The sequence below is a fragment of the Poecilia latipinna genome, unplaced genomic scaffold (assembly GCF_001443285.1).
Source record: "Poecilia latipinna isolate Pla-1442-1.1 unplaced genomic scaffold, P_latipinna-1.0 Scaffold586, whole genome shotgun sequence".
Classification (NCBI taxonomy): domain Eukaryota; kingdom Metazoa; phylum Chordata; class Actinopteri; order Cyprinodontiformes; family Poeciliidae; genus Poecilia; species Poecilia latipinna.
The window spans coordinates 296,082-312,722 of record NW_015113202.1 but is presented as its reverse complement, the minus strand read 5'-3'; the positions used below and the strand labels follow the sequence as shown (position 1 = coordinate 312,722).

Here is a 16,641-nt window from a genome sequence, read left to right as displayed (position 1 = left end):
GTTTCCGTCTAGACCTCTAGCTCCTCTGTAACCAACATTCATCTGAACATACAAACATTATGGCATCGTAGGGTTTTGCGCGCGCAGCCCGCCATAAGTTAGCCGGTCAGGCTGCTGCAGAAGAGACTTGTTCGAAACTCTCTCGTCGCACGTCCAGCTAAGAAGGCTGCAGAATTTTTCAAAACGTGTTTTTTTTTTTTTTTTGTACCCGAGTGGAAACCTTAAGTAATCACTTGAGACAAAGAAGTCATAAGGCTGATGTCTAGGCACGGTACATACAGCTGGAGGGTTGGCCATTCGAAGCATTGACCCTTTAGAAATGCCAGGCATGCTTTTTTTTGTCAATGCCTCTCAGTGAAATGGAGCTGGCATGCATCGAGGTTTGGAGTCTTCTCAAAATCTTGATGACCAGAAAAAAAAAAAAAATTAAAGAAAAATAATAAAACAACTAGTCATGAAAATGTAAAGTCATCTAAAAACAATAAACACTTAAAATCCCACCAAGTAAAAGAACATCACATATCATAAGATAATTGTTAATAATAACCATAACAGTTATAATAATTATTAATAATAACACTCCATCAAATTTATAACAACTACATTTAGCACTGTGTATAGGAAGATTGTCCAAATGGAGTCGTGTGTTTCTGCTCTTCGGCGTTTCGCCTCGTTTTATCCTCCAGCCGAAACGTTCCCTTCCGTCACCCGCGCCTCTGATTTCGCTCGATAAAAACAGAAATAAAAAAATAAGGAACAAAAATAAACCCTCTCTCAATGCAGTACCCTCTTCCGTAGATGAGTCGCGCTCTTATCGGCCGCGCTCGTGCAGAATTGTAAACCTTGAGGACACGGCACGGAGCGTGCTCGTGTCTGGTGCAAATATCAGGGGACTTGGTTTGTGCAAAGTTTTGTCTCTGTGTTTCTCTTGGAACTGTGCTTAAATTGCTCTTGTTTTATTTTTTTTTGTAGTTTTTTTTTTTGTGTTTTTTTTCTTTGTTTGTACACATTGATACTTGATACATCATGACGATATCAACACAAAATCGATAGAAAGAGAGAGCATTTTATATGGACCACAGATATCACATACTACAGTATATAGGATAGGATAGCCCTTAGTATTGATAAGCGTTGTTATTGATGATTTTTTTTTCTACTTTTTTATATATTTTTTTCTAACTCATACTGGCTGAAGTGCATTATGATACAGCAAGTTCCTTGTCTTGAAGATGTGAAGGGCTTCCCAACCGTCCGAGTCTCTCACCCCCACTCCGGACTCTGAGGATGTTTTTCTCGCCGGCTCGCTCCGAAGACAAGCCTTTGACTGCACAAAACATCACTGGCTTGTATCATTTGTGGTAATAACTAAGTGGTGATTGTCAGACCAGCTTCCAGGATTGATACTTCCTTTGTATCTCCAAAAAGATGGCTTTGAAGGACAGTTGTGTAAGTGCAACCTCTTTGTGCTCTTTGTATGCAAAACGTATTACACAGCGAGTCGCCTCTCTGGAGGTAAACTGAACACATGCTTCTTCGTTTTGGGTAATATTAAAACACATGGCTCGGTATTATTTGGTAGGGCCTGATCTGTGAATGGAAACAGCAGGGGAAAACTTCAGCCCCCTCACCCCAGAAAATGACCCTGTACCGTTCTTGAATCTTGGCTTCCTTGTAGCGTCGCTGTGGTCAGAGTTTTGCGTTCCTCTGACGATTTAAAATCTAAGGTCACGTGGAAAAATTAGGCAACCCAGGTGTCGGATTGTTAATTTTGGGTCCGTCCTCGGTTTGAAATTCAGGCGAGGAGTCCTGCTGGAAAACAGCCTTGACCACCAAATTAGGAAGCAAAAAGCGCAGTTCAGTCTCCTTGTGTCAGGATGAGGTTTTGTTCTGCAGAATGTAAAATATCCAAAATGTTTCACCATGCAGGCACAATGGTCTTTGACACTGATCTGGTTTCCTCAGCCTAACACGTCGACATCAGTCCAGGCAGCTGGCTCTCTCCTCTGAAGTCCTCTGCTTCCTTAAACCAAGTTTTTAACGTCTCATTCTTTATTTCTAATATGGCTCCTGAGTACTTCTTGAAAAACATATTTATATGTATATATGTGTGTGTATATGTATATATTTATATATAGATATAGAAAAACTAAATCATGAACTACTCCTCTATTGGTTTTGTTTCACCAGTCCTTCTACGAGTAATGGCACTGCTGTATATGGCGATATGGCAAAAATCGGTTAGAAAATATGGCTGATGTAGGCTATCACAAAGGTGTCCCCACCTAGACTTTTAGTTTTATAGGTAGTCATATTCAAGCTAATCTGATTAAAGAAAAAACTAATTTGAATAGCCTAAACACATTACTGTTACTACTGAATACTTCTAGGTTTATCTGTAGTTGTATCTAATAGTTAAATGCAGAAGGGTGATCTGTTCCCCTGCGTCTAAGGGATTTTTACCTTACACCGTCACCTCGTTCTTACTGCCCGTCCTGATCCCCTGACTGCCTCCTGCGCTTCCTGCAGACCCCCCGCCGGCACCGGCGCCGCCTCCTCCTCCTCCTCCTGGTATGAAATGTAGCTGCTCGATGGTGTTCTGCCTTTTCGCTGCGAAAGCCATCCTCCTGGCGCTGTGGCCCCCCAGCGTTCCCGTTCCCATGACGACCCCGGCTCCGGGCACCTCCCCCGACCAGCCCACGCCCCCGCTCACGTGACTCGTCATGCCCGTGCTCCTCTCCTGCTCCCGGCCAGACGTGGGGTGAGAGTTCATCTTGATCATGTGGTGCCGGTCGAGGGAAGGCGTGGCGCACACGTTCTGCTGGGACTGGGCCTTCTGCTGCCGCGGCAGCGTTGGGACGATGCCGGTTCCCGTGTGGGCGTAGGGGTCCACCACTCCCATCCCGCTGACCCCCATCCTGTCCTCCAGGTGCTCCGGGGACATGAGCATCCTCTCCTGCCTGTCCTGAATCTCCTGCCTGTCCTTCGTCTTCCTGGTCAGGGTTTGCATGTTGGTGTTCTTGTTGGAGGCCGCCATGGCTTTGTGGTACTGGTGTTGCTGGTTCTTGGACATCCGAGACAGCGTCCCGGTGTTGCCGGGGACGTCGCCCATGTTGAGCAGCTGATCGCTGGACTTCACTTTCCTCGGAGGCTTGGACAGAGTGTCGTAGTTGGGATTGTACTGGGGCTCAGGAGGGTCCAGAGGGTAAGGATTGGGTGTGGGGGAGGCAGGCATGCCAGAGGGGGGCGGTGGGATCCAGGGACGGATGGCGTGTCTGGGGAGGGTTCCTCTCCCACTGAGGGTGTAGTCTCCACCCCAGTGGAGGTGGTGCTGCGAGGACTGGAGGGCCGGCTGAGCCGTGTGGGGTCGGCGCTTGGTGGTGCAGTAACCAGACGAGTACTCATCGAGTCCTTTCTCTGAAAGCCAAAAAAAAAAATACGTCTGCGAATTAGGGCTGCAAATAACGATTATTTTCACAGTTAATCTGATTTTAAAAAAAAGTCACATTCTGCAGATTTTTCACTGAACCACTTAAGCCTTTTTTTAAATATATATATACAATTTTAAAAATACGTTGAAAGATGTGAATTAATCATTTGTAGCACAGGATAAGCCTACAGATAAAAACACTACAATCGTCAACGTTAAAATCTCAGCCCTCGCTCCTTGTCTTACCATCAATACACCACTATTTTTTGGATTAACTGGTAAATAATTGGATATCAATTATTAATTAATTATTAATTATTTCAGCCCTAAACTGAATTATTTACATTGCCTCAAAAAAATATTCACACCTCTTTAACTTTCCCATATTTTGTCATATTACAACAACAATCTTCAGCACATTTGATTAGGATTTTATGTGATAGGCCAAAACATGGCAGACATGATAGTGAAGTTCAGAAAAAACAATACGAATAAATAAAAGCAATTAGTATTTAGTAGTCTTGTCAATCGATTAAGACATTTAATCAGATTACTTATACTTAACGCTGTGATTAAGTGATTAGTACTGTAAGCTTGAAATGTAACGTTTTCAAAAAGAAAATATTTTATTATCACCAAACATCTCAGTTTTTCCAAGTTTTAATATTTAGGAAGGTTTAAAATAAGTCATTTGGTTTCAAACGTAATTTAGAAATGCTAACTATGCACTATTTTGAATTCCTGCAGCTTTTGTCGATTCTTATTTGAAATTCCAAACAGCGAGGAATTGCAATAATTCAGCCTTGAAGTGGTAAAGGTGTGCAAGTCGGCTATAAAATCCTGGTTTCATGTCAAACATACATCACAGTGTTTTTTAAAGCGCTGAGTAAACCAGCCAGACTCGCCTCGTTCATCTTTTCCTTCGCATTTCAGACTGCATTGCTGAACGCAGTACAAGGCCGCGCTGCTGTGAACTGAGTAACCCTATTGTTACAATTAATCCGCATTATGTAATATTAACACGTTAAACTTTTTAGATTAATTGCATAAATTAATAGTAATTAGTCAACCTCTGAGTAATTTGCTTCATTTTATTGACGACTGTGCTTATCTGAGGGGTTTCTTAGAGAAGATTAGCGAGGAAACAGAGTCACGAAGTCCAGTCGAGGTTCTCACTTGGCAACTATTTCCTTCTCCCATCTTCCCAACCAAACAAAATGAGAAAACGAGATTCTAGGTGGGGATAAAACGCAGTGCAGTGCCACACAAAGTGTGTGAGCTAGTGTCCCCATTCTCAGCACCAAGAAAGGGATGGCTCCTGAACACAAGGGGACGCCCACTCCTCTTTATCACGCATAAAGCAATAGAAAACCTTTCAATACAATAAATAATTAAAAATTTGCATGTCGGGCAACACAGAAGAAGATAAATGACCACAGCAGAAAGCTCAGATATAGCATTATTGAGGCATTTAAAGTAGAGATAAGATTATCAATACAAGCTTTGAACATCTCACAAAGCACTAATCAATCCATCATGGTAAGAGGGAAACAGACTTGGTAAATAATCTCACATTAAAATCATCCAGTCCAAAGTCAGACCTAAATCATGTCGAGAGCTCTTGGCAAAATAGAAAAAATCATGCAGGCAGACGATCACAATACAACCCTGAAAAGCAAATTAGGCAAACCTTTGAGGCTCTAGATGTGCAAAACTGGTAGAAATAACCAAATAAGACTTGCAGCTATAACTGCACAGTTATTTCTACAAAGCAATTACAACGATACCTTCTGTGAGTTGTACAGCAGAGTATTAGGCTATGAGAATTTGTTTTATTGCAAGAAAATAGTTATAGTAGTAGTAACTTTAGCAAAAAAAAAAACATCTTAAAATTATGAGAAAAAAATGTTTAATGAACATAAAGGTTCAATAAAGTTATGAAGATATGACATGAGCATCTCAGTTTGAGCAGCCCCTTCCTTGAAATTCACACAGTTGTTTGAATGATTGTTGCACAAATCCAGCTACTGATAATAATTTGATGCTGATGTGTTAAAAGTCTTTCTGTCAAGTAATAAGTAATATCTGTAAAACCTGTACCGAAGAATAACTTCACAAGATGCTCAACATTCCTAATTTTATTCATTTTTTTGCTATTTTTCGTGTAGTTCTCATAAAACCACTAGTTCCTTCAAATTTTACGACTGTATTCTTGTAACATTATAAGCAGGATGGCGACCCTGGGCGTGCTGACATCACTCTGACATCACTAGTGGAAAAATAATCCACGTTTTCCAAAAAACATTAAACCTTCAAAAACCGAAAATTTGATAGCTCGATTGGTTGTAATGCGACCTAACGCAGCAAAGGTCAGCGGGTGCAAATACTTTTGCTCCACTGCAAAAACGAGACCACACAACGATGCATTCTACTCCAACAGCGTCGCCACGCTGAAGGGGTTATGAAACATCTGCAGGCGAAGAAGGCGGGAGGAGACGGCAGCGCTCACCGAGGCGTTTGAGTGAGGAGTATCTGTTGAGCTCGGGCTTGGTGGCACTTTCGTAGGAGGGCGGCAGCTGGGCCAGGTTGTGCAGGGAGTGGTGGAAGGACGGCTGGGACTTGGTGTTGTTGTGTTTACTGGAAAGCAGGGTGCCTCCAGCTGCCAGCTGAGCATTGTTCATCCGAGGGGTGCGCTCTACAAAAACCACAGGGAGAAAACGACTGCGTGTTAAATGAGATTTGCTCCTCTGGATGGGAGCGCGCTGCGTTTTTGCAGGGTGCGAATCCTCCAACGTTCACTGGGAAAACGGGAGACCGGTTTCCAACTCGCTTTCAGCGCTGACACAAGCAACCGGAGCTGTGATAATCATTATTATTGTTCGGCTGAATGAGCCTACATCTGAGCTTAAAATGTAGGTGAATGAAGCAAATGAAGAATCTGGGTGATTGCATGCGATTTACATGGAAGCCGTGATGTGAGCAGCTGCCTTACCGATAGTCGCAGTGTGTTTGGGGCTGGAGCCTGATGAGTGGATGAAATTGTGCTGCAGATTGCCCACTGTAAGTCAGAGAAAAATAAGGTAATCAGCTCACAAAATGGATGTCAGGCAGTTTGAAGATGAATGGCGGTTTAGCAAAAAACAATGAGGCCCCGCACACGAAAACCTCCCGATGCATGTTCATTTAGCAGTTTTTAAGCCAGAAGAAGCCGTTTCTGCAATCATTCTTAAGCACAACACCACAGGGGATTTTTGTGTCCTATCTAATCATGGAGAAATCTCAGTGGTGGGGCGCAGGGGAGAAAAGTACACAGATGAGCCCCCTCTGCATATAAAAGATGCTGTTACAAAAGCACTCTCTAATTCTGCAAGAAGCCCTCACATCTGTTGTCCTTGCTGGGCACTCCCGGGGCGTAGAGGTTTTTCGGAGCTCTTCCCAGCGTCCCCTGTCCGTCCGCTACAGTCAGAGCCACGCTGTTGTTTCTTTCGTCCTGCTGGACCGGACTGGACTGGTGTCGCAACATGTCAACCAGGGCTCTGGTGAGAAATAAGAGACGGTGGGGGGGATCGGCCACAGATCAGCAGCTGTGCTCTTCACACTGACAATAATTCAGCATTCAAATCGCCAGAGAGCAGTTTTAATGATTTTTGATGTAATTAATTGTAGGCAGCAAAATAATGTCAGTTTGATGAAGAGACAAGAGCTTTTGCAGTACATTTCAAAATGACCTGTAGCAGCAGTGCTCGTAATACACCTAAGAGACAAACAAACACTCGATGTAGCTCAACAGCGATCGTCATCCAGAGCCGTTTACAACAGTGTCCTCTTAAAAATAAGACAAAAACAAATATCCTGACTGGTTTTAGGCTACAGTTGCTTTAGGGCTGGACAATAAATCAATAACAATATATATTGTGGTAGCACATGATCAATATCAATAGATTATTACATCTGATAGAATGTTCAGTATTCAATTTGTAGAATATTCACTAAACTCTGATCCAGAACCGCACAGCATTATGGGGGATGTAGGAAGAGGAAAGGCTTTGACCGCTCAACCTCGGCAAGCTAAGCAAAGTTAAGTGGTATCAACTAACTCTCTCTTTGGTTACCTAGCAACTCGCTCATTCTTCGGTTACCTAGCAACAGTTCAAGGTTCCACCACCAAGCCTTATAGCTGCTAAAAAAAAAGAAAACCAAAGGCGTAAAATGAAAACTGTTGACAAAGCAGTAAATGTCGCGTTCCCAGTTTGGCAGAATTTCAGACATTTTAAACAAAAAACAACTCAATAATTATTTACGTCGACTGACATGAAACTCTTATGTCGTGATACGTTTTTCAGCCATATTGTCCAGGCCTAGGTTACATATTGGGAACACATGAGACACGACAGTCTTATTTGTAATTAACCCCCATTTTTAATCACTCAGTCATCATCATGCTCCCTGTGTTTACCATCTGGGTCACCAAATGTTTCTGGGTGATAAACTGCCCCAGTAATTATTGAGATAAAAAAAAAATAAAAATAATGTTGCTTTTAGACCATTTTCAATTAATGTTGCCCTCTCAAAAACCAATCATTTTTAATTTTGTAAAAAGCTCTTACTACTGGAACTAGAAGACATTTTTAAATATCCAAAATAAAACACGACAACCAAGAACAACAAATAAAACAGGAATAAAAACACACACAACAGAAACCACAAATAAAATAGAGTATGATCTCTCTGTAACCAAAATTGCCCTTGAAAAATTATTAATCACCGAAATTTGTGACAGGCTTAATTAAAGCCTAGAAATATTGCATATAATATTACTAGGCTATAGATTCAACTTACAATTTAATACGCCATGCACAAAACCATCATACTGTTCCTCCTAAACACCTTTTGAAAGAAACGCAAGATAATGTGTCAATGTGACTTGTTACTACACACTGCTGGTCAGCTGCCTACACTTTTTCCTTGTTGAGAAGAAAAATAATTTCAGCTGACTGTAAATACGTACGGTTTCTCGTTTTAAACTAGAGTTGGTGAGCTAAGACTAGCATGTCCAACTGACTGTAGCTCCGGCTACCTTAGCAGATAACTCCACTAGTTAAGCAGCTAATGCTAATGCTAGTTCACTGGAGTCCAAGTGTCACTTTATGCTGAAACACTTTAATACTCAAGATAAACATGAACTACTTTTAATTTAGAAGTAGTTTAAATAAATTCCTTTCACTAGATTAAAGTAATAATCTAAACTGTTAACTGCTACTATATTCCATTTTCATAGTGAATGGAAAAAAGAAATAAAAATACATCAATTCCATACATTTGTTTTACATGTCAAATTAAAAACTATATATATTTTTTAACATTCATATATTAAATATAAAATTTATTTTAAAATCACACATTTACTATTTTAAATAAAGAAAAAGCATATTTGTCTCATTTATGTTATAAAATTAAAATTATAGGGGGGAAAATGTATTACTAAAGATGTTTTAAAAGGTTTTAGATTTATATAATATGTAACATTATCACCATGATCAATATGTTATAATATTTTTGTAGCAGTAGGAATAATTGGTAGTTTCCATTTTAAATAAATAAATTATGTTATACATTTTTCTTTAAAATGTTTCTTAAAAAACACCCTGATGCTATGACTATCTGCTGTTTTTACTTACTGAGAACCTCATAGTAGCCAAGAGTTTCACTGAAGCTACATAAACAAGGTCAACTATGTGTCGTGTGACAATTAACAGCCTTATTCTACACGACCTGAAGACACGTTTTCAGCTAAAGTGATGAAATGTGAGGATGTGGAAGCCTTACCTGGGCATATTCAGATCTCTCTGGTTGGCCTCCTGTTGGACCTTGTTGAAACACACCTTGATACCCACAGCGACGGCCACCATGAACACAACAACGCCACCGATGACAAATCCCGTGTTGTGGCTCTGCTGCTTCAGCGGATCGTAGTCCGGGTCGGGACCCACCTCCTCTGGGATCATCATGGCCTCTGTCTGTGGCTTGGCCCAGTCTGGAGAGTTGTAGTTTGTACAGAGGTCCTGCACCAGCTTGCGGCTTTGGTCTGGACAGCAGAAGCGGTAGTGGCATGTTCCGCAGCAGTAGATGTAGGAGTCCTTGGAGCAGTTGAAAGGATTGTCAAAGTGTCCCATCACGTCGTAGTAACCCCAACAAACATCTGTCCATCCATCCATGATGCGAGGTGGGAAGTGGGCTGCTCCAAAATGGTCCCCTAGACCCTCTGGAGAGGTCGCATTCTTCGGAAACGTCACCTGAGCCAGGGGCTTGGGAAGCGGTTCCAGAACTCCCTCTGAGGTGTCTGGAGGCTCCTCGGGGGCTTTGGGTTTGCTTCGGAGAGCGGCTGGCCTGGCATTGGCCTGGATGGCAAGGAGCAGGAGAGAGGAGCTGGAATCGGCGTCCGGCTGCTCGGTGAACGGCCTCCCTGAGCGGTCTACATGCTGAGGAGGAGGGGACGAAGAGGGCTCCACCGCGCTGGTAAGAGGGGCAGCAAAGAGGGAGAGCAGGGAGACGGCGAGGACTCGGAGATAGGTGGTGGGCGTCATTTTTACATGACTAAGACACCTATTTTCTGTTGTTGAGTCAATGTAGTTACAAAGCTTTATCCGCTTTTCCAGCTTAACCCACTAAAACGCCATGTGAAGAATTTAATGTACAGCCTTCTGGATGTCAACGATGTATCGCGGATTTCATTCAGGAATGCTAAATAATATCATTTTTAAAAGAAAAAGCCTCCTTCCGTCAGTTTATGAGCGCATTTGTGTGTGTGTGTGTTAGTATTTAATGGTAATGGTAATAAAATTGTTTTTATTGCGTCTTATGAAGGATCCCGAAAGCATAATAGCTTTGTTCTCATCTCTCTTAAAAATACCCTGTTGGATACGGTTTCAATTCCTGGCCCCAATAGTCCTTTATGAGTACCAAATTGATTCAATAAAACAAGACACTCCTGTACATTCGTCTGCTGACTCTGGCACTTGAGAAATGGTTCACAGGGAGTGTTTTGTCTGTTCTATTCATCTTCCGCTAACTAGTTCAGTCTGGCACTTTCTACATTCAACACTTAATTAATTTGTAGGCAGATACTACTATCAGAAGAAACGTACGAGAATAATGCTCTAACGAATTTGGGGATTTTATGCCCGTCAAACAATGTGGATCAATATTGTCCATTAATGCAGACTCATTTCGGAGGACTCCATCGGGATCAGTTTGGTCAGCGCTCGCCTGGCACAAGCCGTTACTGTGACTGGACTGTGGGTGATAATGAGGAAGGCTCTGCTTATGTGCTAGAAGGCGGAAAAAATTACGAGCACACATGAAGCAGAACGACTGCCGGCCTTTTAAAACGTGCAGCAACAAGAGCTAAATGCCATGGTTTTCAGGCAGATTTTTATGAGAAAAAAAAGTCGCCCTTGTCACTCAGCTGTATCCTTAAATAGATATGAGATGAATGGCACATTGCTTTTGCATGTGACATGTCAGTCGGAGCAGAATTATTCCTGATTTATCTCCAGGGGGTTCAGAGAATATCACTTTTGTTGAGAGATATGTAAATGTGTGAAGTTATTGTACTGGAGGTGTTGGCAATAATAGACAGAGGCAGATCTGTCTCCCACAGAAATTATAATTATATGTAATTATCAAAACGTCCCTATCTGTAGCAGAGAATGTAGGCACAGATGGGGGAGACAGAATGCTGAAATCACCGAGGGCTCCACTTGTTTCACTTACATGCTCCTCTAACCTTCTTAGGAGGGTTTGGTTGTGAAATAAAGAGTCCCACAAAGCAGCAGTTCATCCAATGACTATTACTCCACGGGGGGGTGTTTCTCTTCTTGTTGTCTTTAAAAGGCTTGATGGCCAAAACACTCTCCAGGTTAACAAGTCGACAATCAGATCTGCAACATGCAACAGAACAAAAAATTAACAGATGTTTTGCCAACGTTGTGGCTTAGGAAGAGCAAACTCACATGACAGACATGTTTTAACTTCTTGGATTTGTATCTTTTTGAAAACAAGGACATCGTAGCCCCATATGTAATCTGAACCTCGGGTTAGACATGGTCAAACAAGTTCAAGTTAACAGTAAGTTTTAAAAGGATACATCACAATTTAAAGTGTTTATCTGGAGTTGAAAGGTTTCCTACCAAATAAATCAGAGCGATGGTAGGCTAACAGCTAGTCAGATGGACTCGTCATTTTAGCTAATTTAAACAAATTAAAGCCACTCAAGCTGAAAATTATTTAATCTATATGAGTCAAAGTTATATCAGCAGAGTTTAAACACCTACACTTTAATAAGATACCATGAATCTTTTCCCTTACGTTTCTTTAGCCGACAAAAGTCTGTTACTACATTAGTTATGCTGAGCTTCTTCTTCTTCTCGATTTTTTTATATTTTTTTTATTGGCGGTTAGCAAGAAACGTTAGATATGCATTACCGCCACCTACTGGTTCTTGAAGATTTAATTTAATTTTAACGACTTAATAAATCAAAATACATTAGTGGATATTAAATTTCGACACTTCAGCATATTTTTGTTGCTGTTTTATAAGCCAAACCAGTTGCTACGTTAAACATAGGTTGATGGTGATGGTTGTATAAATCCTCACAGCAGAGGTAATATACAGGTAATATCCATATGTGTGGAATACAACACTATGCCAAAGGAGCTGTCAACGAGATTGTTTTCAGCAGGGCACTGTCCGTATTACCATGCTAAATCTGTGCTGGCTGCACCAATCCACCATCAGCTGCTGTCAATCCACTCTTATTTTCCAGTTGTTCTCACAACTGGAAACTTCTGACTTCCCCGTCGTAAAAAAATCAACTGGAACGCCCTCTAAAGTCGGATTTCCCACTGGGAAACTGGGAGCAACTTTGATTATTCCCAGTTACAACTTGTAAGGTGGACTTCACGTTTCAATATGGCCACTCCTGGCATCAGCAGTGGTAAGATCTAAAACCAGTGTGACATAAAGTGCCCGCAACTCTAAACTGAACAAATTAAAAGTGGTGTTTGCTTATGGAAAGTAAGATTTAAATTGATGTTTGAAAGAGCTATTCCAAACAAAGTTTATATGTTTCGCCATGTTGAAATTCCAACTTCTTAACTGGAACGCTGTTACCTTCCTATTATTGTGAAGCAGAATTCACAAAATATTGGATTTTTACCCACTAATAGGGAACGTGAGATCCGAAACAGAAAATTTGCCTCACAATTACACTCACAATGATGATGATGTATAGGAATGATAAACCCAGTAGTTTCTGCCGGGGAAGTTTCACATAGTCACACAGATGCTGAAGCCTTATGGCAAAGTGTTTTGACATAATATTGAAGATATTTTGAATTATTATTCTTACTAGTCAGAGTGTAAATGCATATTATCTTAAATTACAATTCAGGATAGTCGAAATGCAATTGTGTCTAGTCAAAATACATTTTTAGATACCGAGTACATAATTATAGTCACACAAAACCAATTCTATGACCTGTCATGGTAGCCTGACCATTGCTACTCTTTTTCACTCGATTCTAATCTCACTTCACTGCTTTGTCTGGGCTTTCTCCCATTGAAGGGCATTTCTCTAGCAGAATTTCAACCTGGCGAATCAGCAAGCAGAAGGAGAAGCTGTGAACGATAAAGTTTTTCTGCTCTGTTTTAGAACCATAGTCTGCCTGTAGTTTCAGCAATGGCAGCGGAGGAAGTGAACAAAGCCATTCAGTCCATGTTGGTCATGTTTCAAAATATTGAATTTGCATTAACAGCTGTCTTGTTCAGCTCAGTACTTCCCTGTTCACGGTGGAGGATGGTTGTTTACAGCACATGCAACTTCTGGTAAGCTTCATAGCACTGAACTAGCGCATTACAAATGTCATGGTCAAATGTTAGCCTTGGCCGTGGCAAGGCTAACGACTGGGTAAAATGTAAAAATTCAACAGAGTTTACCCTTCCAACGAGTGATCCTTTTTAAATAGCTGAGAGTTCAAACCCTTTGTACAAAGCAAACGGCGTAGAACAAGGTATTCGTTTTTACCAGTTTACAGATGTTGTTCAACTGAGAAAACAAAAACTTATGAACAGTCTTTAGTGAAATAAACATTTTCAGCTTGAGTTGTTTCATATTGGTAAAATAACTAAAACAGGGTTAGCCATCCACCTCTGAGGATTTCTTCACATTTTGACAAACACATTGCAACTTGATGTGTTTTTGCTGCAGGTAAGGAAGCTGTTCCTGATCATTAAAAAAAATCTGAACCATTAGTTTTAAGGGCACGTTACGCTTTGTTTTCAGTTCAGTGACATGGGCCAAACTGCCACATATAGGCCTCAAATTGCAACTTTAACGTTTGGGATTGGTACTTTGGTATGCATGAAAACATTTTAGAAATAAAGGAAATTTTAGCAATACAAAGCAGAGAGCCTAACTATCAGTCTACTGTCATTTGCAGGCATTAAAGAAACTTGTGTGGGTAGTTGATTGAAAGTACAGTTTGCCCAGAGGACAACAACCTCGTAATTCCTGACCTGCACACCTTCGTCAACCCTTGAGTGTGCTTAATTTTTGGGGGCGATGCACATGTTGGCGTGAATTGTGGGAGAGTGCGGATTGCATATTAGTGTGCTTGTTTGGTTTGCAGGAAGGAACACAGAATCTCCTGAAAAAGCCAGTGATGGAAAAGAGTGCAGAGGGATAAATGCAGGGTAGGGATTTAAACGAGCAAAGAGATTGTGGCGAGCGGGAAGAGCCAGAGGTATAGATGCAGAGACGACCATGAGTGGGAGGGCGGTGTGTGGGTGGCACAGAATCAAGTACATTTCTCCCAGCACTTACCAATACAACACAGCACATCACACAAACACCACCACCAAACAGATCTGCTAATGCAAGTCCATGCCACACGCAAGAAGGAGGAGAGTGGTGATCAGGACCGCACATCGGCTCCTGTTCGAACAATCAAAGGGGTTTGAACCCGAAACTGCATGTGAAGGATACAGTCGGTGTTCTGTAAACCTCCATGTAGTCTCTGCCTCTCTTTTTATTCTTCCTGCTCCCTCCTTCCCCTCTTTCTCCCTTGTTCTGCCTTTCTCTCTCTTTCTCAGATTCTGTGCGTGGGTTGAGGCAGCTAACTCTCTCAGAATAGCAATGCAGCTCTGTCTGTGTGTGAGTGAAGGAGGAATTGAAAGGTGGGGGAAAGGAGGCAGAATCCAATCTACACCTTTTAGTTAAAAAATAAATAAATAAAAATCAGACTCCAAAGTCACATCTATCCATCTCTTTCTCGACAAGATGATACCCATGTCATGATCACATCGACTTGGCAACTCCACTTGCGTCAGACCAGACGTTCAAAAGAAAATGTGTATTTGCAGCTGCACAGATGTTTCTTTCTCAAACTTAATCTGATAAATCTGAATGCACCTCCTCAAGTCTTTCACTGTGCTATTTTCCAGTGAAGTGACTCAAGCCTTCCTCTGGGTGCTGCAGTAGATGGGAGCCAAAGGTTGTAGGGTGCACATACATTCACAGCCTTGAAGATGCACCCCCACCCCACTATTCTCTTCCTCCTCCACTGAGTTTGCACGGCTACAACAGTTGCAAAAACATTCCACCTTTAAATTGCAACACAGCAAACGGGGCTCCATCATTTCCACTGCGGGAGAGAGCGTTTGCACGTCTTAGCATACAATATTCTCAACAGGTGTTTGTTGGGAATGAAACAAAATGGCCACTTCCCCCCACAACCCCCCTCCTCCTCGTTCTCACAGAGAGCGCACTGTGATGTCAGTGGGTGAAAACATCCTGAATACAATCACTGTGCATCTGAGAGACGTTTAATTACAGTGACAGCCGCGGATGAGGGACTCTTTACCAGTGAATACGTGCTGCGCAACGCCTGTGCATCACCAGGCGATTGAACTGGACACCCCGCTCCTCAGACAGCTCTCCATCCTTCATTAGGTTAATAAGTTGCAACTTGCACGGACATGACTTGCATGTATTCAAGCACAGGCTAAAAGTGCGGGGGTGTATCCGTGCCGGTGTGTGCGTACATGTGTGTGCGTCTTATGAATGGTTTTTAATATGTTCATAACGCCGCAGTGCTGTCGATTAATGCGTTCAAATGATGAAAAAGAAAAGACACCCGTGGAATAAAAGCAAACGTGAAAATGTGACAGTGTGGCGCAGCTTTTATCTAAATGCCTTTTCTTGTTGTTTGTATAATTTTTATTTTATTTTATTTTTTGACAGCCTAACAGACGCGCACAAACTCACATTTTCGTGCACATACAAAGACACAGAAAGTACCGAGTCGTTTTTAAAGATGTTAATCGTTAAGTGATGTTGCAGTAATAAAAGGTGCATAATGTCGTGTCTTACCTGTGCGCTGCTCTGGGGTTTGATGCTGTGGAGAGCCTGCGCACTGTACATCTCCGCGCTCCTCTGATGGCAGCCCGTTATCGTGGCAGAAGATGATGAGAACAGATTGAACCGCTGCTGCTAGATGTGCCACTTGTTTTATTTGACTTGATTATTATTATAAATTTTTTTTTTTGTTCCAAAAGCTCTTCCGATCTCAGTTTTCTTTCCTCTCCATCAGGCTTGCTGATAATCCAGAGGTAGACAAGAAAAGAAGAAGGGGGATAAAAAAAAAATAAAAAAAAAACCACCGAGATGTTCTCAGATGTTCTCAAATATGTGACAGTTCATCTAAACCCCGCAGTGGAAATTTCAGAATTACTATCCAAGGAAGGGGGGGGGGGAAAAACGCGCAAAAGTGTGAATTTAACTTTCTGAACCTGGAGCTGACTGACTGACGCTGGTTCCTCTGGTGTCGGTGCCTAACTAACTGCGCCTGGCCTCACGGAGGTCCGTCAGTGGCGGAGCGCTCTGATTGGTCCGTCAGGCTGAACGCTGATGAGACCCGACTCCAGGCTGCTGGATGCTGACGGTCAGCAGGCCCATTCAACTGGTGGCGTTCATCTCCATTTAATTAGCTCCCGCTGAACTGCGTGACCCTACATTATGACATGAAAAATACATTTGTTTAAAAACTTTTTAATTATTATTTTATTCTTTTAAAAAAATAATAATTAGGTTGTTGTTGTTTAAAGAAAAATAAAACAAATCAGACGCACTCCAGCAAGAGGGGGATAAAAA

The 16,641-nt window shown here is 41.8% G+C and overlaps 1 protein-coding gene across 1 annotated transcript; it reads right to left on the bottom strand.

Annotated features, from left to right (window-relative positions):
- Positions 1-1,538: 1,538 nt before the first annotated feature.
- LOC106953531 (protein shisa-7-like) lies at positions 1,539-16,383 on the bottom strand. The gene is made up of 6 exons (XM_015042366.1): positions 15,862-16,383; positions 9,257-11,370; positions 6,812-6,966; positions 6,423-6,488; positions 5,940-6,125; positions 1,539-3,417 (listed from the first exon to the last, which is right to left on the bottom strand). Exons 2-6 carry the CDS (start codon positions 10,012-10,014, stop codon positions 2,465-2,467), a joined length of 2,118 nt encoding a protein of 705 aa, XP_014897852.1. The 5' UTR covers positions 10,015-11,370; positions 15,862-16,383; the 3' UTR covers positions 1,539-2,464.
- Positions 16,384-16,641: the final 258 nt, after the last annotated feature.